The sequence below is a fragment of the Brachyhypopomus gauderio genome, chromosome 12, assembly GCF_052324685.1.
Source record: "Brachyhypopomus gauderio isolate BG-103 chromosome 12, BGAUD_0.2, whole genome shotgun sequence".
Taxonomy (NCBI): Eukaryota; Metazoa; Chordata; class Actinopteri; order Gymnotiformes; family Hypopomidae; genus Brachyhypopomus; species Brachyhypopomus gauderio.
The window spans coordinates 2,690,333-2,715,277 of NC_135222.1; the positions used below are offsets into that span (position 1 = coordinate 2,690,333).

At 42.4% G+C, this 24,945-nt stretch overlaps 1 protein-coding gene across 2 annotated transcripts in view; it reads right to left on the reverse strand.

Moving 5' to 3' along the window:
* ano8b (anoctamin 8b) overlaps nucleotides 1-24,945 on the reverse strand; it is a 37,717-nt gene that overhangs the window by 10,469 nt on the left and 2,303 nt on the right. For both annotated transcript variants that reach the window (XM_077024417.1, XM_077024418.1), the window contains exons 2-9: nucleotides 19,387-19,497; nucleotides 14,612-14,744; nucleotides 2,431-2,569; nucleotides 2,038-2,134; nucleotides 1,676-1,792; nucleotides 1,294-1,421; nucleotides 828-989; nucleotides 565-717 (exon numbers count right to left, since the gene is read on the reverse strand). In XM_077024417.1, coding sequence (XP_076880532.1) covers nucleotides 565-717; nucleotides 828-989; nucleotides 1,294-1,421; nucleotides 1,676-1,792; nucleotides 2,038-2,134; nucleotides 2,431-2,569; nucleotides 14,612-14,744; nucleotides 19,387-19,497 — 1,040 coding nt within the window. The remainder of the gene's footprint in view (nucleotides 1-564; nucleotides 718-827; nucleotides 990-1,293; nucleotides 1,422-1,675; nucleotides 1,793-2,037; nucleotides 2,135-2,430; nucleotides 2,570-14,611; nucleotides 14,745-19,386; nucleotides 19,498-24,945) is intronic.

A 24,945-nucleotide genomic window follows, 5' to 3' on the forward strand; every position in this document is an offset into this window, starting at 1 on the left:
CCGAGCACGCCTGCGTGAATTCAGTGACGAGGCGGGGGTAAAAGTCCACTAAAAATTCGATCTTTGGACGTACGAATCGATAATCAGATCATCATATGCGAATCGATTCTGAATCGGAAAATCGATTTTTTCAACACAGGCCTAGTAGCTACTCTAACTGTTTTTGTAGCACAGCATTCAAATATGACCATTTCAGGTGCAAATATGCTGCTGACAATAATTTATGCCACAATGCAACCTCCCAGTGTTTCTATAGTGTTGAATGCACACTTACACTGTTGGCTGAAGTCCTTGCTAGACAAATTAACACTATAAAAGTCTCACTGGGATTTTTCTATGCGTATTTCAATACAGGTAAGTCAACAATGCTGAGAGTTGCTTCAAGCTAAGTACTTTCTACTGAGGACTGAATAGCCTTTGTATGTATTAAGATGTACTTTGTACTATTAAGATTCGTAAGATACCACTTATAAGCAACTTGCCACATCAGTGGTAGTTGTGTTAAGGGCTGAATTTGCAAAACCTTATCTGACTATGAGTGTGAAGTAAAATGATGCCACTGACCTGAAGCTCAAAGCAGATGAGCATGGCCAGGAAGACAAAACAAAGGCATAAGATACAGATGGGGAAGCTGACCATCCATGTAAACACCCTCCTTTTCCAGGGCGGGTAGTAGAACTCCTCACAGCCCGTCACCGGGCTACAACGCTTTATTCCCTGTGTGAAAGAGGCAGGGAAGGTCAGACCACACAGCAGCAAGCCCTGGACAACCTGCTAACCGCCCATGTTTACGCCTTAATGAGGCGAGGATTGACAACCCTGCTTACCCGGAACTGTGGTCTGGGTTCCTCCAGCGATTCCGCCGGCGTGTCCAACGTGCCCCACTTGTACGCCAGCTCTGCCCCTCTCCGCTTCCACCTCTCCAGGAACAGGGTGGCCCACACCACGTTAAAGAGGGCAAACACTACACAGCATATATCTCTGCTGGTCTGTGTGGAGAACCGGGCCAGAACCATCAATCAGACACACCGTGAGGATGCAGAAGGAGACCAGAGACGCATGAGTGGAGATAATCAGCAGTTGTAATCAACTGTCTGCTCATTTGTCACATTCACTGGCAGTCGTAGGAGAATTCATGCTGAAAAAACTAATGATGTTGGCTAATATAAGAATGTGGTGTATTATTGGCATGAGATGAGGTCTGTACTTTCATTATTTGAAAATAAAAGTGTAATATGAGATTGTGTTGTTCTCATTACTGAATCAGTAAAGATGCAGATTGTTTGCAACTACCTGATCAGATTCAGTCAGCATCCACAGTACGAAGCCGATCACAGCAGGATACAGCATTGAGGTGGTGTAAAAACCCAGCCAGGCAAAGTACATCGCAATCTTCACTCCAAAATAATCACATATATCATCTAATCGAGGAGGAAATGCCAAGGCAACCAAAAATAGTGAAGATGGTGAAAAACGGTGATTACTCAACAGCCAGACTGGAAACAGAGACTGGATGCAAAATTACTATTACTGTCTGTTACATCAAAAGTTACTATTTTTATTACTTTATAAAAACAGTAATACGGTAAATCAGTATTTGAGTTCAAATTACATATGTAACAGAGATCAATGCATTAGAAAAGACTTTGATTAAGAGGTTTTGAGCATTACAAACCTAGAGGTTGTTTCTCACATACTGCTTGCACCCATGATTTCATTAGCTGACCCAGAATTCTCTGCTCATGGAGGGGGAAGACCTGTTGGATCACACCTCTCGCCTTCAACTCTGGTACTATAAAAACACACACAATGAGAAATACATCACACACAAATCACACACACACACACACACACACACACACACACACACACACACACACACACACAATTTTCAGATATTCAGAAGGGTACTTGAACATTTGCTGAGTCTGAGAAATGATATGCATATGATGCGCATAGGAATGACTTTCAGCCAGTATGGAACTGGCAATGCTAAAAGACAGGAGAGGACAGGAGAGGACACAAGGACACACGCACTTATGGGCTGTCCTTCCAGAAAGTGAATGTTATGAAGGATCTCTCCTGGTTTGGCTCTGAGATTGTCCAGCCAGTATTTGATTATGCTCTGACGTTCCTGTGAAGATTAAGATCGAGACACAGGAATCATTACCTACAGCATTAGGAGATTTAGAGAAAATGACAGGGTAGAATGGACCTAACCATCAGGAAAACTGGGCCTCCTTCTTGAAACTGCAGACCTTTCAAATTATCTTCACTGTAGCTACTTATTAATTCATAGCAGTTACTGGACAATGTGCATAAACAATGTGTACAATATCTAATTTTGTAATGATTATATTTATGGCAACAATAGCCAGCATTAAGGGCTACTAATGGCAGAAAGTTGAGTTGCAGGCTTGTAGGAATAACCTGTGATGTGAAGAAGCACAGTTCACTCTCGATGTTCTCGTAGATGTAGTCCTCCTCACAGGAGAAGCTGCGTGCTCCGCCCCCAAACTCCGGCTTCACTGCTTTCCTCAGGCCCATTTCCTCTGCTCCTCGCAACAAACTGGGCAAGAAAAACACATAGAAACCAGAGTATGGAAACCATTCCCAGCTGCGCCCCCACACACACAACTCTCACAGAAGCACCACCTACAATCAGATGGTATGATAAATGGATGATTGCTCATATGTCATGAGTCTCACAGAAGGTCAGTCAATCAGTTCATCACGCTTTTCAGCCTTGAACAAAGACTGTCCCTGTTCCAGTATGCACCTTCTCCCAGGGAGATCTTGCCTGAACCTGTAAACATCAATCCACCATCTGCTCAACCACTCTGTGCCTTGAGTGGTACACTGAAATAATAATGCAGCTCTACCCCTACTACCCAAACTACCAGCATCGGCTCTCGCCTGGAGATCTGGGGCTTTATTGAGAGTTACAGTAAGCTGGGATGTTGTGATGCTGTCACTTCACCGCTTTTGTTGTCACTCAAGTTTGTTGACTGAGGATGGCAGGACTGATGTTCCACTACATTTCTAAACACGGCCTGTTTCTTTGTGCTTGTCCATCACATCTTGAAGCCCCAGTCTGCTTTGAAACCTTTGCCTATGAGAGACCTTGTGATGTAATTGTGTATTGTTGCTATCCTGCCATGGTGTATGAACTGTGACATGAGTCTTCCACAGAACTTGTCTTCCACAAGACTCCAACATAGTGATTTGTGTTTCTGTTAATTACTGTGTTACAACCTACATATAAAACTTATCATTATTACCAGTTTGTTAAAATTGGATAATCATAGACCTTACTATAATCCTACATAATCCATGACTGGGTAAGTTTACCTTGAAGAATTTATGCCATTTTGAAGGCAAAGGTTGTCACACCAAATATTAAATTGATTGAGATTTCTGTTTTGTTCATTCACTTTGCATTTTGTTAATTAACAAAAATAAATGCACACTATTTTTGAAGCCAACCTCAATTTGTTGCATTTTTCCAACACCTGGCTATAATATTTGTACACAGGCCCGTTGACAGTCTTGCTGGGGCCCGGGACAAGAAAGTTTCATGTTTCATGTTATTTTCAAGTTATGTTTAATGTCTACTACTACTTAAATGTACCAACCAGTTGTATTTACTCAGTTTAGTTGAGTTGTACAGACTAAATAGCATAGTAACCCTAACTTGTCATTTCTAAGTGGTACTACTTATATTACCAAAGTTTACAGTGGGGAAAATAAGTATTTAGTCAGTCACCAATTGTGCAAGTTCTCCCACTTAAAAAGATGAGAGAGGCCTGTAATTGACATCATAGGTAGACCTCAACTATGAGAGACAAAATGTGAAAAAAAAAATTGAGAAAATCATTTTGTCTGACTTTTAAATAATTTATTTGCAAATAATGTTGGAAAATAAGTATTTGGTCAATAACAAAAGTTCATCTCAATACTTTGTTGTATATCCTCTGTTGGCAATGACAGAGGTCAAATGTTTTCTGTAAGTCTTCACAAGTTTGGCACACACTGTTGCTGGTATGTTGGCCCATTCCTCCATGCAGATCTCCTCTAGAGCAGTGATGTTTTGGGGCTGTCGGCGGGCAACACGGACTTTTAACTCCCTCCAAATGTTTTCGATGGGGTTGAGATCGGGAGACTGGCTAGGCCACTCCAGGACTTTGAAATGTTTCTTACGAAGCCACTCCTTTGTTGCCCTGGCAGTGTGCTTGGGATCATTGTCATGCTGAAAGACCCAGCCACGTTTCATCTTCATTGCCCTTGCTGATGGAAGGAGGTTTGCACCCAAAATCTCACAATACATGGCCCCATTCATTCTTTCATGTACACGGACCAGTTGTCCTGGTCCCTTTGCAGAGAAACAGCCCCAAAGCATGATGTTGCCACCCCCATGCTTCACAGTTGGTATGGTGTTCTTTGGATGCAACTCAGCATTCACTGTCCTCCAAACACGACGAGTTGTGTTTTTACCAAATAGGTCTACTTTGGTTTCATCTGACCATATGACATTCTCCCAATACTCTTCTGGAACATCCAAATGCTCTCTAGCAAACTTCAGACGTGCCTGGATATGGACTGGCTTAAGCAGGGGGACACGTCTGGCACTGCAAGATCTGAGTCCCTGGCGTCGTAGTGTGTTGCTGATGGTAGCCTTTGTAACGTTGGTCCCAGCTTTCTGCAGGTCATTCACTAGATGCCCCCTTGTGGTTCTGGGATTTTTCCTCACCGTTCTTGTGATCATTTTGGCCCCACGGGCTGAGATCTTGCGTGGAGCCCCAGATCGAGGGAGATTAGTAGTGGTCTTGTAGGTCTTCCATTTTCTGATTATTGCTCCCACAGTAGATTTCTTCACACCAAGCTGCTTGCCTATTGCAGATTCAGTCTTCCCAGCCTGGTGCAGGTCTACAATTCGGTTTCTGGTGTCCTCCGACAGCTCTTTTGTCTTCACCATAGTGGAGTTTGGAGTGTGACTGTTTGAGGTTGTGGGCAGGTGTCTTTTATACTGTTAACGACTTCAAACAGGTGCCATTAATACAGGTAATGAGTGGGGGAAAGAGGAGCCTCTTAAAAAAGAAGTTACAGGTCTGTGACAGCCAGAAATCTTGCTTGTTTGTAGGTGACCAAATACTTATTTTCCACCATTATTTGCAAATAAATTCTTTAAAAGTCAGACAAAATGATTTTCTCAATTTTTTTTCACATTTTGTCTCTCATAGTTGAGGTCTACCTATGATGTCAATTACAGGCCTCTAATCTTTTTAAGTGGGAGAACTTGCACAATTGGTGACTGACTAAATACTTATTTTCCCCACTGTACAGGACTGTCTCAGAAAATTAGAATATTGTGATAAAGTGCTTTATTTTCCGTAATGCAATAAAAAAAAATGAAATGTCATACATTGTGGATACATTACAAATCAACTGAAATATTGCAAGCCTTTAATTGTTTTAATATAGCTGATTATGGCGTACAGCTTAAGAAAACTCAAAAATCCTATCTCAAAATATTAGAATATCTTGAAAAAGTATCCTAGTAGGCTATTCAACTAATCACTTGAATCGTCTAATTAACTCGAAACACCTGCAAGTGTTTCCTGAGCCTTGAAAAACACTCAGCTTGGTTCAGTAAACTAAATCTCAAGTATGGGGAAGACTGCTGATCTGACTGCTGTCCAGAGGACCATCATTGACACCCTCCATCAGGAGGGTAAGAAACAAAAATAAATTTCTCAAAGAGCAGGCTGTTCACAGAGTGCAGTTTCAAAGCACATTCACAAAAAGTCTGTTGGAAGGGGGAAATGTGGCAGGAAACGCTGCACAACCAAGAGGGATGACCGCAGCCTTAACAAATTGGTGAAGAAGAGCCGCTTCCAGAATTTGGGGGAGCTTCAAAGACAGTGGACTGAAGCTGGAGTCCAGGTATCAAAAGCCACTGTTCACAGACGTGTCCGGGAAATGGGCTACAATAGCCGTATTCCCATGGTCAAGCCACTTCTGAACTCAAGACAACGGAAGAAGCGTCTGACTTGGGCTATGGAAAAGAAGCACTGGACAGTTGCAGAGTGGTCCAAAGTCCTCTTTTCAGACGAAAGCAAGTTTTGTATGTCATTTGGTAGTCAAGGCGCCAGAGTCTGGAGAAAGGCTGGAGAGGAGCAAAATCCAAGTTGCTTGAAATCCAGTGTGAAGTTCCCACAGTCAGCGATGGTTTGGGGAGCCATGTCAGCTGCTGGTGTTGGTCCACTGTGTTTTATCAAGTCCAGAGTAAATGCAGTTGTGTACCAAGAGATTTTAGAGCACTACATGCTTCTATCTGCTGAAAAGCTCTATGGAGATGATGCTTTCATTTTCCAGCATGATCTGGCACCTGCCCACATTGCCAAAACCACCAGTAACTGGTGTACTGACCATGGCATTGCTGTTCTTGATTGGCCTGCCAATTCCCCTGACCTGAACCCCATAGAGAATTTGTGGGGTATTGTGAAGAAGAAGATGAAAGACACCAGACCCAATAATGCAAATGAGCTAAAGGCCGCTATTGAAGCATCCTGGTCATCCATAACACCTCAGCAATGCCACAGGCTGATTGCCTCCATGCCACGCCGCATTGATGCAGTAATCTGTGCAAAAGGATTCCCAACTAAGTACTGAGTGCATTAATGGACATTTTCAAATGTTTGATTTTGTTTTGCTGTTATATTTTTTATTTTTTTACTTGGTCTGAGGAAATATTCTAATATTTTGAGATAGGATTTTTGAGTTTTCTTAAGCTGTACGCCATAATCAGCTATATTAAAACTGTCACGGTGAAAGCTCCGGACCCTTCCCTGTGGGCGTGTCATGACGTCGTCTGCGTGCTGTTATGTCCATGTTTGTACTTCCGTGGGTGTGGGTTGTTTGTGAGCGTGTTCGTTTGTTACACCTGTGCCTTGTCTCGAGGTCACATGGGTCTGTGTAACTCACCTATTTAATGTGCGTTCGCGCAGTGTCGTGTGCTCGTCTTTGTCTAAGTTTCATGCCAGTGTGAGTGTCACATTTGTTGTGCTTGCGCCTCCGCAGTGAAGCTGCGTCTTTATTGTCAAGTAAAGTTCGTGTTTGCACCTATCTGCTACGTGTCGTGTCCGTTCCTCCGCACGTCACAAAAACAATTAAAGGCTTGCAATATTTCAGTTGATTTGTAATGTATCCACAATGTATGACATTTCATTTTTTTTTATTGCATTACGGAAAATAAAGCACTTTATCACAATATTCTAATTTTCTGAGACAGTCCTGTATGTAACTTTATAAAAAAAAGTCCTGTTTAGGAAATTTAGGAAACCGATTGCCTTAGAAAAATAAAGTAAGCACAGCTAAGAATTGTTAGTCCACAGTATTTCTTTTATTAATTTCTGATATAAAACCAGCATTAAAATGTTACATGGCAGTTTTATCAAAGAATTGTGCAACATTTTGTGAAGAAGCAAGAAAAATTGCTTCTTTTATTGCAGCAACAATAACACCAGCTCAAACAAGCAGTGCATCAATATCGCACGAGATAAAAACTTTTAACTCTTACAAACGCCTACATAAGGCACAACCTCACTCACCTCTAAATTCTAGCTACTAGACACGGTAACGGTGCCTTAGATTAACTCAAGTGGCATTCTGGGTAAATGAATGCCCCGCCCCCTACTAAACAACAATAACTTCAGCAGCTAAACTACATAACTAAGATGTTAACACGGCAAAGCCTTTCCAAAAACGCACTTGAAAGTGCATTCAAATTATTATATCTACACTGTTAATACTTTAATGGTGACCATCCGTATTTCTGAACGTAAATTGCTAATCCCAGTTAGCATAAGTTACTTTGCTAATACTTCTGCCAGGCAGGTTAATAACCAGAACTGGAAATTATTGCCTCAGTTAAGCTAATCGGTTGGTTCATTAACATGGCAGTCTCATCTCACATTTTAACATAATGTTTACTTAAAAAGTGAAACATGCCCGTTAAACGGTATGTTAAATCTCCGCTGCGCTCCGCTGAAAAACGTTTGACTTGCTGACGTCACTGCGCATGCGTGGATCCTGCAACTTGAAGGTTTGCGTTGAGTATACTCACCTGTATTTAGTTTCTGAGGTGTTTCATAAAAAATGGGACTTTACTAAAATTATATGAGTTAAATCACTAGGTTATTATGAATTAAGTAAAGGTTACTAATGTTTTTTGATTAAGCAATGGTGTTATCTTTTACAGTGTAGACTAAATGATGTTACATCTGGGATTGGTGATCTTGATCAGATATATGCTCTAAACCCTTCTCAGGAACTATTTAAGCAGTGCCTTGATTTGCAAGCAGAATTCAACCTCATTTCCACTAAGGAGGCAGAGCGTTTGTTACTGCACAGTCGGGGCACATATTATGAAAATGGCGACAAACCGAGTCGCTTATTGGCTCACCAATTACGACAACAGGCTACATCACGTCTGATACCTGCTATTAAAAACACTTCCGACACTATAACTACGGATCCCCAGGAAATTAATACCGTCTTTAAATAATTTTACTCTTCCCTATATAAATCTGAATTTCCAACCGATAATAATTCTATGTGCGAATTTCTCCAAAGCCTTTCAAACCCTGTTGTTGATTCTGTTACTGCTGGGCAATTGGACTCCCCACTCTCTCTCAAAGTGTCACGGTGAGGGGGCCGGGTCGCCACCAGAGGGCGCCCAACCCGGCCAGCAGCCGATCCCAGCACACACCCCCGCGCACGCAGCCACTCCCACAGTCGCAATCACCATCATACTGAGCACCTGTTTCTTGTTTACTTTGCACTTCTTAAGCCCGCAGGTCGTCTGGTCCAGTGCTGCACATTGCCGCTACACGAGCGTCTCTGGTTGACAGCACGTCCCTACCGTGTGTGTACGAGCTTCACCTTGCATCCACAGTGTATGCGCTACGAGCTTTACCTTGCATCTCCAGTGTATGCGTTACAAGCTTTACCTTGCATCTACAGTGTATGCGCTACGAGCTTTACCTTGCATCTACAGTGTATGCGCTACGAGCGTTACCGTGCATTACGTGCTGTGTATGCGCTACGAGTGTTACTGGTTGCCATGGATAATAAACCACCTTCTGTCCAACCCACGTTTCCGGCTGCCTCTGTCCCGACGCCCCCGGCGTCACAGAATGTGCAGCCTGGAGCAGCCGGAGGCGAGGGCGCCTCTGCCATAGAGGTGTTGGCCCATCAAGGCATCATCCTGGGCAGACAACAGCAGGAGCTCCAGGAGCTCCGCTCAGTGGTGAATACCCTGACGACCTGCATCCAGGCTCTGACGGTACAGGCATCTGCGCGCCCTCCGACGCCGAGAACGCCGATTCCTCCACCCGAGCCCTACAACGGGGATCCGGAGCGCTGTGAGGGCTTCCTGGTCCAGTGCCAGCTCTATTTTACCAGCATGCCCCACCTGGAGGAGAAGGAGAAAGTCGGCTTCATGGTGAACAGGTTGCAGGGCAAGGCACTGGACTGGGGAGCAGCCCAGATCAGCGCGGAGAAGCCCTGTACCCGCAGCTACGACCAGTTCGTTCGCGAGCTGCGGGCGGTCTTCAACCACCCCAGCCACGGGAGGGTCTGCGGCCAGAGCCTGTTAAAGCTACGGCAGGGAAGCCGAAGCGCCGCAGACTACGCCCTGGAGTTCCGGACCCTGGCCGCCAGGACTGGTTGGGGAGAAGCGGCTCAAACAGACGTCTTCCTGGTGGGGTTGAAGCCCGACCTGAGGGCGGAGCTGAGCTGTCGGCCCGAGGGACAGGACCTGAATCAGATGGTGCACCTGGCCATAACCATGGACAGGTTGCTGCAGGAGCGAGGCAGAGGAGCGGCGCTTTCTCCTACCCCGCAGGCTCCCGTGCACACACCGCCCCGTGAGACCACGCCCGCCGAGCCCATGGAGATGGGTGCTGCCGCCCCCCCCTCACTCGTACCGCTGGTCCGAGGAGGGGGCGGGCTAGGGTGAGTATCGCTCTAATGGGAAATCTCTTAACGTGGGAAGCGTCAGTGTCTTATGGGGCGATGTCCTTATCTGTGTTTGCATTAGTGGATATGGGAGCCTCGGGGAACCTGATGCGGAGGAGCGTCGCCGAGCAGCTGAGGGTGCCCCTGATCCAACTCGAGGAGAACACGGTCATCATGGTGGTAATAGACCGGTTCTCGAAGATGGTTCGCTTCCTTCCTCTGCGGGGCCTGCCCACCGCTTGGGAGACTGCGGATCTCTTGTTTCGGCACATATTCCGGCAGTTCGGTCTGCCTGAGGATATTGTGTCGGACAGGGGACCGCAGTTCACCTCGCGTGTGTGGCGGGAGTTCCTATCCAAGCGGCGTCACACAAAGAAGTTTCTAATGCAATCAAAGCCATGCAGTCTAACAAGGCTCCGGGCCCAGACGGGTTTCCAATGGAATTCTTCAAAAGATTTATTGGTAGATTGGCTTCTCTTCTTCTATCTGTATTCAATGAATCCTTGGAGAGTGGTGCATTACCACCTACTCTGACACAAGCCCCTATTGCTTTCATGCTTAAAAGGGACAAAGATCCACATTCTTGTGGTTCTTACAGACCACTACCTCTGCTTAATGCGGATGTAAAGGTGTTGGCTAAATTAATTGCGTCCCGATTGGAGGGTGTGCTTCCTGGCATTATATCCGAAGAGCAGAACGGTTTTTGTGACAACATATGTTGTGAAAAGCACTATACAAATATATTTGATTTGATTTGATTTGATTTTATAAAAGCACGACAATTGTTTTTTAATACACGCACACTTTTCAATATAATTTACTCAAAACAATTGGCTGAACTTCCGGAACTTGTAATTTCTTTAGACGCAGAGAAGGCATTTGACAGAGTGGAGTGGGAGTTCTTGTTTGGAGTCTTAAAAAAAATTGGATTTGGTGATAAATTTATTTCTTGGATCCGTCTCCTTTATTCATCCCCTAAGGCTAGCGTCCATACCAATGATGTTTATTCCGATTATTTTATCCTGGAATGTGGATGTCGCCAAGGTTGTCCACTGCCACCTTTGCTTTTTGCCATTGCTATCGAACCTTTGTCTATTGCACTACGCTCATCCCCCTTGTTCAAAGGAGTCACCCGTAATGGTATTGAACATAAATTGTCTCTGTATGCTGATGATCTATTATTGTATGTAACTGATCCCACGCTCTCTATCCCTGCAGTTTTGGCTATTCTTGAGAACTTCAGCACCTTTTCTGGGTATAAATTAAATTTGGGGAAAAGTGAGTGTTTCCCCATCAATACTGCAGTATGTGATCTCCAACCATCGGATTGACCTTTTCAATTTAGCTCATCTGGGTTTAAATATCTAGGTATTAACGTGACTCGTTCTTTATCAAACCTGGCATCTGCAAATTTCACACCCCTTATTTCAAATATCAATACTGATATTAAGAGATGGGGTAGCCTCGCCCTGTCGTTAATCGGTAAGATTAATGTTTTTAAAATGAATATTTTACCAAAATTTCTATTTCTATTTCAATCAGTTCCCCTGTTTCTGCCAAAACACTTTTTTGATTCACTGGATAGGATTATTTGCTCTCTTATTTGGGGTGGGAAACCACCTCGGGTCCGTAAAACTCTGCTGCAAAGATGCAAATTTGATGGGGGACTCGCTTTTGTGACGCGGGAGGCGGCTGACGGACGAGACACAGATCCACAGGTTCGTTTCCACAACGTCACGTTTATTTATATAAACAAGCGCTTTAGAGAGCACGAAGAACAGGTAACACACACAGATACGTGTAACTCTAGACAACGACGAGCACAGGACACTGCGCGAGCGCACATTAAATAGACAAACCACATTAGCCCCACGTGATCACGAGACGATTCACAGGTGAGACTTATTAATCACACGACAAAACCCTAACCACGGATATCCACTGACGCAGACAAAGCACATGGACAACGTTGACACACACCCAAAAGGGAGGGGCCGGGGTCCTCAACATGACAGCTTTACCTAATTTTCTAAATTACTATTGTGCTGCTCACATCCACAAACTCTGTTACTGGTTGGGATCACCTGGATCTTCTTGGTGTAAATTAGAGTTATCATCCTGCAGGGGTTCTTTTATATCTGCTCTAATCTTCTCCTCTTTACCCACAAAACCTTCTTTATACACTGATAATCTTAACACACTCAAGATCTGGTACCAGTTTAGACGTCATTTCAAATTTTTAGCTGCATCTTCTTTAGCCCCCTTACATAACAACCATTTATTTCCGCCATCAGTTCTGGACTCTATGTTTTCAATTTGGAATGATAAGGGTCATTACTCAATTTATAAGGGATAAGTATTACTCAATTTAAATCTTTGTATGTAGATGGTGTCTTTGATAGTTTTGCCAATTTGTCTTCCCGTTACAGACTCCCTGTTTCTCATATGTTTCGATATTTTCAGGCTCGCAGTTTTGTGGCAAAATGTTTCACCAATTTCCCCTATTTACCTCCGGAACAGCAGTGGGAAACCATGCTTTCTTGTGTTCCTCATCACAGAGGTATTATTTCAAAATTATATGATAGTATCTCAGCTTTTAGCAACCATTCTTGTGCTAAGCTCAAATGTACATGGGAAAATGAATTGGTTATGCAGATACATAAGGAATCTTGGGAACAGGCCATGGGGAGGACGCATTCTACCGCCTTGTGCTCGTCCTGGACTTATCCAGTTTAAAGTCTTGCACAGAGTACATTCTTCTAAGTCCAGATTGTCTGAGATGTTTCCGGACGTGGAAGACAAATGTGACAGATGCCATGGTAGCCCCTGTCATCTAAGTCACATGTTCTTTTTCTGTCCTGATCTGAAAGGTTTCTGGGCGGGCTACTTTACGATCATGTCCACTGTTCTTGGGGTTAATCTCCAACCCTGCCCTCTTACAGCCATATTTGGGATTTGTGACCCATCACTCTCACTTAATTCTGAGTAGAAGGACATTATTGCTTTCACATCCTTACTAGCCAGACGCTCATTATTGTTGCACTGGAAGTCTGCTACATGTCCATCTACTTCCTGGTGGCTTAAGGACACCATGTTGTTCTTAAAACTGGAAAAAATACACGTTGAGAGGATGTACTGCCAAATTTTACAATAAATGGCAGTCGTTTATCTCCTATTTCAAGAATTTGGATGTACTACCGAACTAGTTTTGTGTGCTTGTTTTTTCTTTACCTTTTTATACCTTTTCATCTAGCATAAACAGCCATTGACGTTTGTTGGTTGTGGTGAGCCGAGTGGGGGGGCTTGGGTGGGGGGTTGTTCTTTGTTTGTTACTTTTTCTTAAAATTGATTTATTTATTTATTTTTTTGGGGGGGGGGATATGGGATATATTGTTTAAAAAATGGAAAAGGTGGATTGTTGTTACGTTTTCAACGGGCAGGCATGACGCAATTGCAAGATAGTTATATTTATTCAGAATATAAACACTACGTAAGTACACAGAATCTAGGGAGAATACAAGAACTAAGAGACGCCAAGAGAAAGGAACAATTACACCCTGCCAGACAATACACGTAGGGTAAACACTTGAAAAGAACCAATCTTGATAGACAAATGACGGGACTGAAAACAGCGCATACACGTAACTAGGAGGCTAACTAAACGCAGGGGAAAGGACAACTAAAACGGGTAAGCTAAACAACCGAGAAACATGAACACATGCAAACACAACAACCAACAAACCATATACACAAGATAAGCAAATGTGAAATGGGCGACAAGATATCAAACAAAGGCATAATCGGAGGACCAACAGACAACGGGGAAACTAACAATGAACATACAACCGTTAACCACAGGAATATGAATACACCGCGAGGACAAAGAGAGAAACCGAACGAGAGCGAATAGGAAAGGACTAGGAGGAAGCGGGACAGGGAATGGACGAGGGACTCACGCACAAGGAATGACCGACACCGGGGTAAAACACGAGGGGGTTTTTATACACGGAAACACGACGGTGGAACAAGACTCAGGTGTACGAGACTGACGACGGGGGCGTGACAGACAGAGGGAGGAACGAATGGGAGCGGGGAGCTAGGCGGGACCAGGGAGGAGGGAGGGGCTGGACGTGACAATTGTATTGTTGTGATTGGATGTGTGTTTTTTTCCCAAATTAAAAAAAAAAAAGGGAGGATTCAGTGGGTTACACGCTCACCCTCAAAAAAAAAACTGTAGTTACTGTAGTTACTCACCTGCAATCTTCTTCAGTTTTGTGTGTGTGTGTGTGTGTGTGTGTGTGTGAGAGAGAGAGAGAGAGAGAGAGAGAGAGATTTCTTCTGATGCTTTTGTCTCTGACATTATGTAGATCAGAGAAGGGAGATGTTATATATACATTATATATCAGAACGGGTCATACCAGAATGTGGCTTATTTCTCTGGAACACTCAATGATTGACTCTAAATTAGAGGTCACAGTTTTGATGTATTGAGACTGTATTTGTTCTTGGTGGGGAATCAAGAAACATAAGATTGTAGATCCCTATTTGAGAGCATAGTGAGCTGACATAGAACCACCTGTAGGTGTCTTACTTTTCATATGTTGCCGTGACGAAGAAAGCATAGACTCTTGTATGTTTGTGGTGTCGTATCTGGATGATAAGTTCAGGGATACCAAGGCGAATATGGTTCAGCAGCCAGAGTAACGTGTGGTCATCTGTGGTGTCTGCCAGAAGATAATTGAAGATTGGTATTTATTTAGACAATAGCACATTGTCTGTTTTAATTATTTATTATAAGATACACTATATTGCCAAAAGTATTCGCTCACCTTCCTTGACTCACATATGATCTTAAGTGACATCCCATTCCTAATCCATAGGGTTCAATATGACGTTGGTCCACCCTTTGCAGCTAAAACAGATTCAACTCTTCTGGGAAGGCCATCCACAAAGACTAGGAGGTTTATGGGGATTTTTGACCATTCTTCCAGAAGTGCATTTGTGAGGTCACATACTGATGTTGGACGAGAAGGCCTGGCTCTCAGTCTCCGCTCTAATTCATCCCAAAGGTGTTATATCAGGTTGAGGTCAGGACTCTGTGCAGGTCAGTCAAGTTCATCCACACCAGACTCTGCCATCCATGTCTTTATGGACATTGCTTTGTGCACTGGTACACACTCATGTTGGAAGTTGGGAGCATGGATTTGTCCAAAATGTCTTGGTATGCTGAAGCATTCAGCATACCAAGGTTTTAGAAATGACTCGTATGAAAGCTGAAACCCTCCCAAATGAGATTTAATTTACAAAAATAAATTTGCTTTACTGCAGAAATATTGATCATTTCATGAATACAGAAAGGTCAGATTTTGGCAAGACAAAAGTTTTGTTGCCCATAGAAAGTAAGGTGAAAATCAAACAAATAATTCACTTCATATACAAATACAGTGGGATGCTGTCACGGTACGGCGCGCCCCCTACTGGTCGCCCCCGTCTACAGTGGCAGCTGTCCTGTCATATTGTTGCGTTGCGTCCCTCAGGTGGGCAGAGCCCGTGATCCGTCTCACCTGAGGGTCGTTTGTTTGTCTATATGTCTTGTCTTTGTACCAGTTGACCGGTGGTTATTATATCCTTAATTCGGATCAGTTCACGGGTTTTGGTTTGCGCACTTTCTATATTAAACCATCCTTTTTTCCTGAGACGTGGCGTGATTGCTTCCATTTTATTTCGCTCACCCTGCCCGTCACAGATGCGAAAGTTTCGGCACCCTTGTTAATTTTCCTGATTCACCTTTATAAATCATTGAATGTTTGGATAAAAAAATTCAGTTAAATATATCATATAGGGGACAAACACAGTGATATTTGAGAATTGAAATGAAGTTTATATGATTTACAGAAAGTGTGCAATAATTGTCTAAACAAAAATAGGCAGGTTCATAAGTTTGGGCACTGTTGTCATTTTATTGATTTCAAAACCTTTAAAACTAATTATTGGAACTCAAATTTGGTTTGGTAAGTTCAGTGACCCTTGACCTCCATACAGAGGTGACTCCAATTATGAGAAAGGGTAGTTAAGGGTGGCAACTGTATGTTTTTCTCCTCTTTGCATCTTCTCTGAAGAGTCGCAGCATGGGAGATTCAAAACCACTTTCAAATGACCTGAAAACAAAGATTGTTCACCGTCATGGTTTAGGGGAAGGATACAGAAAGCTATGTCAGAGATTTCAGCTTTCAGTCTCCAGTGTGAGAAACATTGTGAGAAAATGGAAGAAGACAGGTACAGTTCAAGTCAAGGCTTGAAGTGGCAGACCAAGCAAAATCTCGAATAAACAGAAGTGAAGGATGTTGAGAACAGTTAGAGTCAACCCACAGACCAACACCAAAGACCTACAACATCATCTTGCTACTGATGGAGTCACTGTGCATCGTTCAACTATTCGGCGAACTTTACACAAGGAGATGCTGTATGAGAGAGTGATGCAGAGGAAGCCTTTTCTCCATCCACATCACAAACAGAGCTGCTTGAGGTACGCTAAAGCACATTTGGACGAGCCAGCTTCATTTTGGAGTAAGGTGCTGTGGAGTGATGAAACTAAAATAAAGTTATTTGGCCATAACAAGGGCCGTTATGCATGGAGGAAAAAGAACACATCACTCCAAGAAAAACACCTGCTACCTACAGTAAACTTTGGTGGTGGTTCCATCATGCTGTGGGGCTGTGTGGCCAGTACAGGGACTGGGAATCTTGTTAAAGTTGAGGGACGCATGGATTCCAATCAATATCAGCAGATTCTGGAGACCAATGTCCAGGAATCAGTGAAGAAGCTGAAGCTACGCCAGGGCTGGATCTTCCAACAGGACAACCACCCTAAACACTGCTCAACATCTACAAGGACCCTAAACACTGATCAACATCTACTAAGACATTCATGCAGAGGAATAAGTACAACGTTCTGGAATGGCCATCTCAGTCCCCAGACCTGAATATTATTGAAAATCTGTGGTGTCGCTTATAGAGAGCGGTCCATGCTTGGAAACCATCAAACCTGAATGAACTAGAGATGTTTTGTAAAGAAGAATGGTCTAAAATACCTTCAGCCACAATCCAGACTCTCATTAGAAGCTATAGGAAGCGTTTAGAGGCTGTTATTTCTGTGAAAGGAGGATCTATTAAATATTAAGTTAAGGGTTTTTGGGTGCCGAAACTTATGCACCTGCCTATTTTTGTTTAGACAATTATTGCACACTTTCTGTAAATCATGTAAACTTCATTTCACTTCTCAAATCTCACTGTGTTTGTCCCCTATATGATATATTTAACTGAATTTTTTAACCAAACATTCAATGATTTATAAAGGTGAATCAGGAAAATTAACAAGGGTGCCCAAACTTACGCATCCCACTGTATATGCTTCATAACACTGGTGAATGACGTTGTGGTGCTATTAGAGCCATATTTAATATTTTGTGTGACTTCCACGAGCTTGAAGGACCGCATCCATGCAGTTATGAAGTCATCAGGAATAGCAAAGAATGCAGTCTTACATGAACTCCCAGAGTTCATCAAAATTCTTTGGTTTTGTCTTCCAAGCTTCCTCTTTCATCCTACCCCAAAACCCTTTTATGATTGGGAATGTAAGATGTAGCTAATACATCTTCATATTTTAGGCTATTGATATTGCCTTCCACCTTGCAAATGTTTCTCACACCCCTATACTGAATGTAACCCCAGACCATGATCTTTCAACCACCAAACTTGACTGTTTTCTGGATGAATCTTGGATCCATACGGGCTCCAGTAGGTCTCCTGCAGTATTTGCGGCGGCTGTGGTGTAATTCAAATGAAGATTCATTTGAGAAATCCACCTTCTGCCACTTTTCCAGCGTCCATCCATTTACCTGCCTTTTGTTTAGTTCTGGCTTCTGGTCACTGATTCGACCATGGAGTCCATTTCGAGACAGAATCCTACAAACTGTTCTAGTTGGCACAGGGACTTGAGGTGACCAGGCCTGGTGGAGCTCTGCTGCAGTGGAAGAGGGACTGGCTTTGGATTTTCTAACCAACAAACGTTCCTCCCGAGCAGTTGTCTTGTGGGGTCTGCCAGACCTGGGCTTGTTAAAAACATCTCCAGTCTCTTCAAATCTTTTTTTAATTCTTTGTACTTGACGCTGAGACACATTAAAGGTGCCAGCCACCTCTGCAGTGGATTTGGTCTTCAGCGTCTTGATAATCAATGCTTTGGTCACAGGATGAAATTTTGGCATGTTGTCAGAGGTCAAGTTGCAGTGCAAGTGAAGGTCTGGGGTGCTGGAGTTCTTTTTATACACACCCACTAATTAACCAATCAATTAGTGAGCACAGGTGAGGCTGTAAACTAGGATTGGGTGCATTATATGACAAGTCGACAAAACTTTTGTCTTGCCAAAATCTGACCTTTCTGTGTTCATGAAATGATCAATATTTCTGCAGTAAAGCAAATTTATTTTCGTGAATTAAATCTCATTTGGGAGAGTTTCAGCTTTCATAGGTGTAATTTCTAAAACCAATCGATGAATTTAAAGTCAGGTTATAAGCTTTTGTTTCCACAACATGGATAAGCGACAGAACTGTACACCACTGCTTTGCATTGTACTTGGTGATGTATGGCTTGGATGCAGCTGCTCAACAATGGAAACCCATTCCATGAAGCTCTCTGCACTGTTCTTGAGCTAATCTGAAGGCCACATGAAGTTTGGATGTCTGTAGTGATTGACTGCAGAAAGTTGGTGACGTCTTCGCACTATACGCTTCAGCATTCGCTGACCCTGCTCCATCAGTTTACGTGGCCTACCACTTCATGGCTGAGTTGCTGTCATTCCCAAACACTTCCATTTTCTTATAATACAGCTGACAGTGTATTAGTGAGGAAATTTCACGACTGTATTTGTTGCACAGGTGGCATCCTATTAGAGTTCCATGCTGGAATTCACTGAGCTCCTGAGAGTGACCCATTCTTTCACAAAGGTTTGTAAAACCAGTTTGCATGCCTAGGTGCTTAATTTTATACACCTCTGGCCATGGACGTCATTGAAACACCTGATTCCGATCATTTGGATGGGTGAGCGAATACTTTAACAATATAGTGTATGCCTGTGCCTAAATGAACAGATGAAGTGTCTCAGCAGGCCAATATTACAAAAATAAACACAACAAAAAACTCTCATTTGACACTTGATCTGGACCTTTACATTTATACAGAACCACACTTTACCAACAGAAAAAGAGAAAAGGAAAAAGGGTGTGGGTGTGAGACAGAGAGAGATAGAGAGAGGAGAGAGAGATAGACAGAGTGAGAGAGCGAGGGGAGGGATGAAGGGATGATTGCACCTGCAAAAGTCATGAGGACATCACAGTTCTCTGTGGGCACTGTCTTCATCCAGGATTTATGGGACATGATGTATCGTCCGGCCTGCAGGAGCTTCTTACCAAACAGTTTATCTGTGGGACAGAGGAAGTCCAAAGAGGTAGACAGAGTGAGTGAGAGAGAAAGACAGAGAGAGATAAAGGAAGAGAAAGAAAGAGAGAATTAGAATTGGTCACCATGCCATGTTGCCAGGGCTAAACATGCACACACTCTGAGACACACACTCTTGCTCCGATCTTTTTGCCAAGTTTAAATGTCACCAATGTTTCCCCCGCAACATGAGAAAACCAGACATAACTTAACCCCTTCATAACCAGTGATGTCAGTAACGCGTTACTTAGTAATCAAATCTAATCTAATCTTACCACTTTTTTCGGTAACGAGTAATATAACGCGCTACTATTTCCAGTCCAGTAATCAGATTAAAGTTACTTATCCAAATAACTGTGCGTTACTATTTATATTTTCCCTAGTAAAATATATATTTTTGCTTTCTTCTTGGTCAGTTCTACTTTTGCGTCTGACTGTAGCGCTCGACTCCGCACGCTGCGCGCGACCCTGTGAGAGCGCGAGCGCGTTTTACAAGTCATTCTGTGCAGTGTCCTCCCGTACCGATGTGTGGTAGTATAAAGAAACACCCCTCAAAAACAGGGGAAGGAACATTTACCTGAAGAATTTTAATGTTGCTTTGTGTTCCACGTTTGAAAAGTGCTGGAATTTTGACTAACGTCGCCTACTTTAAAATGCTTAAAATTGTAATGGTATTTCGTTTCACAAGCTGTCTGACTGAACAGGGGTGGGTTTCCCGAAACGTTCGTAACGCTAAGTACTTCTTAACCTCGTACGTTTCATACAAACGTAACGTCAGGAGAGGGGGGGGGGGCGCCAGGGTTGCGTTATCAATAAAGTTTCCCTCCTCGGGATTTTTGGATTAAGCAGTTTCTGCCTCGGTTACCGAACCTGCTTCAATACATTGTTACTGTTAAAAATTGACTTCCAATAAAGTGAGTATTGGAAAATTTTATTTTGCTGCTGAATGTAACTACTAAAGTAACTTGTAATCTAACGTAGTTACTTTTAAAATCAAGTAATATGTAACGTAACTAAGTTACTTTTAAAAGGAGTAATCAGTAATCAGTAATCGGATTACTTTCTCAAGGTAACTTAGCCATCACTGTTCATAACCGAAGCTCTGATCTCATTTTAAGTATTTTATAGCTTTGACCAGCTGAGAAAACCAGTACTGATAGGTAGAGAGCATTTGTTTGTACTTCACACTGGGAACATATAGGGTACTAGGACATGTTTGCTCATGTGTCTGGTTTAACAGGACACTTGTGGGTGGATGAGCACACACTAGCAGAGTATAGAAGTACAGGAGTATTAAATAATTACATGCATTAAATTAATTGAGGTGTAAGGCAAATCAATGAGCTGATAAGGAGCATGTTGCTCTATTTCTAAATGCACATCAGAAAAAGGCAAACCCTCAGCAATGGGTGTTTTTTCATTGTTGGAGAGCCATAGCTTTGTGCATTGGGAGGCCAGGGTGTGCATGCCTGCAGGCCTGGCTGCTTCCTCATTCAGGCGCAGGTCCTTAGAGATGCTCGCTCTAAGGCTGTCGCTCTGAAACTGGGCCAGATTCCATAGACAATCATCTCTCGCATTTTGAATTACTGTATAGCCGTCATGGGATGTGATCCGTCACGGTTTCACTGCCTGAAGAAACATCGATGAAAGCATTACTCCGAATCTCCACAGTGGCTCTGACTGACACATTCAACACTAAAGGTAAATTACCATCTTCAGTGCTTTCATGCAGTACAAACGATTCCAAAAAATCAAGCTAACTAGCGAGACATTTTACTCTACTTCTCTGGGCAGGGAGCTTGAATTGAAATATAGGCTGGGCTAGGCTACTATTGTTTAGTCTATTGAAGCCCTTGGTGTGACTCACACTCCCTCCCCCTGCCTACCTGTTTGTCTATGTTTGTAGGTCTCACTTACTCTTACGGACCAAATTACTTTTGTTATTGTGCAACCACAGTCAGGCAGTATTAAACCATTCAGTAAAGATGACCCCACTAAACACCCATCAAACAAGCATGTCGTCACAATTTCTGTTTTGGAAGATACTGTTAGGAGTAGATTACATTTTAGTTATAACTTGACAGCAGTGTTGTAAGCTGAATAATATTATCCCCATAGCAACTGTTGTCCGAAATATACATTTGTAACTGAAAAAAGGTGTAGCTCTCTAAATTGTTTTGCCATTGTATTATATTTTCTTGGTGTACATCACATTCATTCTCATTGTATATGCTCCCACTGGGTGAAACAAGATACAAGAAGTATGGTTTATAGAAACCACCACCTAACCAAGGAGTCATGTACATTAGATTAACTTGAGTTAACAGGTCACATTATTTTATATTAGTGTTGGAAATTACACACATATGCTAAAGTGTAGACGCTTTTCCCTCCACAAATTTTAAGTGCACACTACTTTTGTTCTTGCCCTGAGCAGTAGCTCCATGTTCTTGAGTTGTAAGTGCTACCACGTCAGCAAGAGACTGCTGATCCATCAACACATCAGCACCATCTTTGCATGACACATTGTGTAGCTAAGTCCATGGCACTTCCGTTTGGTTAAGCCATTGCTCAAATGGCAAACCACAAGAGGCAAGTTTCACTGCATTTGTGGATGCCATTTGTGGCAATTGTCAGTCCTAGCAATGAGTCACTAAAATGTGAGCTTTGAAAATCAAATCATGTTATAGTGAATTTTTGTAAATGCTTGACAGTTGAAATCTGCCATATTTGTCAATTGTGATTTTTCACCGCAATCGAAATTGGGCAGCCCTAGCCCAGTTGGAGTTATGTGCCTTGCTCAAGGGTACCTCAGGCATGGGCTCAGGCCTGGGAGTCGTACCCACGACCCTCCTGCACAAGACCAGTTGAGAATATTCAGAGAAGTAAGGTAGGCTGCATAATCTGCAGGAAATACCTCAGCATATTAATACAAGGTTTTTTCAAAACCCTACCGTAGGTAAGATAAGTACTCATTTTTGTGTCAGAGAGCAAACTATATTGTTACTTGCTCATGTTTGCAGACAAAAACTTAGGTAAGTAGCTTCATAAGTGCAATCATAGTATCAAAATATATCTCACAAGACTAGAGTAGACATTGGCCTCAGATTTGTGTGTTAGGCCAGATGATGCCCATTTCAGCCACTAATTCAAATTAGGATAGCATGACAGGTGTGTGGGACAGAGGCAGGCCTTTATGATGCTAAACGAGGCTACTTCTCACGTATTTCTGCAGCAAGACAAATGCACTTGACCTCTGCTGCACTGTTGATGGGGAGAGAAAAGGTATTTTGTATCACATAGACAAACAGTTGATGACAGGCTAACATGATGAGCTAAAGAAAGAACATCCCGCATTAGCAGTTCAGGGCAGTGGCTCGGCTACTGGGCCAGTTCAGGGCAGTGTTTCGGCTACTGGGCCAGTTCAGGGCAGTCAGTGGCTCGGCTACTGGGCCAGTTCAGGGCAGTGGCTCGACTACTGGGCCAGTTCAGGGCAGTGGCTCGGTTACTGGGCCAGTTCAGGGCAGTGGCTCGGCTACTGGGCCAGTTTAGCTGGAATTCTTTTCAAGAAGCAGAATGCTGAGGGGGTATGCAATGTTTACTAAAGGAACCTAATATAATGACTAAGGTGACTTATTTGCCCTTGAAAAACAATAAAACTAGCACTGGTAAAAAAACAAAAAACAAATTCAGTTGAAACTGTACCAGTTGCCCAGCTGCCCACTGATACTTTGTGTTCGTTTTTACAGATTACTTGCTAAGGTCAAAATGTAGCCAACATGCAGAAAATACACATGAATACAGCCTCAAAATTATAGTTTCAGAGCTTTTGAAAAATGCCAAGTCAAAAAGATGCAATGAATAAAAAGGCTTGAAATATTATTGTAATATACTTGTTTCGTCACGATTCACTTTCTTAATGCCCAGCAGAGCCAAATTCATCTTCACAAGTACTTTGCAAAATCACTGGTCAATCAACAATTGCAAAAATCAATACCAGGCACAAAAAACAACAATGAATAAAGTTTGCTGTCCTCTGTAAATGTCCAATTATGCTCTTACACACTCAATTGGGATGCAGTTACTGGTACTCAATTTAATAAGCAGGTTTTAAATCTTTGAACAAGTGCTTGAAATGCGAATCCCACAGAAGTACTTAAAAGAGTATCCTACATAATCCAGACAGGAAGAGGGTACATGTCATTCATCAAAATTGTCTGTGTGCTCAGACTGTTAACCCAGTTATTGCATTTTAAACATTGTGTCTTTGTTGTTTGCTTTCCCTAATGAAACAATAATCTTGGAATACAATGAAATTAAACAAGTTTTCCTAAGATGTATTTGATTATTTATGCTATTACAAATAAATCTGTGACATCTTTATTCTCATTTCCCATTACATTCAAACATGGTGACATTTGGATTAATTGCAGTTGATGTTAATGCAACATGTAACACTTTCCCACACAATGCACGTTACTATGTGTTTTAATACAGGCGCCTAGAACTAGAGACAAGCCACAATGTACCAATTTATTCACATTTGATGGAAAAGAAGAAATTCCACTTAGTTCCACTTTTTAATATGGAAATGCATCCTCATACATCTAAATGGTGTCAAATGGCAGGAGATTCTGTAATTGTGCTTTATAACGTGACCTTGAACGTAATACCAGGACAGATGAGGATAGAAACTGTGCTTCAGCATCATTCCTTCAAATGCTTGCAATACCTGAAGTCCACCTAGTCCCTTTATAATACTCTTTCCTAAAAAGCACACATCTTTGGCTTAGTTCAGGATCTTAAAATCAGCTTCAGAACGAAGAGTCTACTGCTCATGTGCTGTAGATAAGGCTTATTCTCTTGCTTATTCCTTAGTTCCAAGATAATTCATTTTCAGAGAAATAGCCACGCCCTCCATATGCCCCCAAAAGGCCTCTGTTAAATGTTAGCCAGGGTGAAATTCAAACAAACTCTAGTTCAAACAAACCTTTGAGTATATACATTTGATCCCTTGGTGTATTAGTGCAAAATTAGTATAAAACAACAGAGGTGTGGTGAACGACTTCTAATCTACTGGATTATACACAGCAGTCCTGATGTCCTTTTTTAAAAGTAGAGATTTAGGGGAAGTTTAGGGGAAGGGGTGAAATTATGTCACATTTCAGAATGAATTGTAATGTCAAATGGGAATCTCTCCTGAAAGCATTTTGGTTCTATTATACTGCTACTGACACAATTCTAAATAAAAGCATCGGTATGATGCAGTTGATGAAACCAGTACTGGGAATGAATGAATGTAGTGTGCTATGTTTGTTACTGAAAATAATCTGTGGCTGTCTTATACATTTTGAATCTAACAGGCAAAACAAATGTTCACAAATATGAAAACTACACAGAAACTGTATTCTACACAGAAACTGTATTCTAAT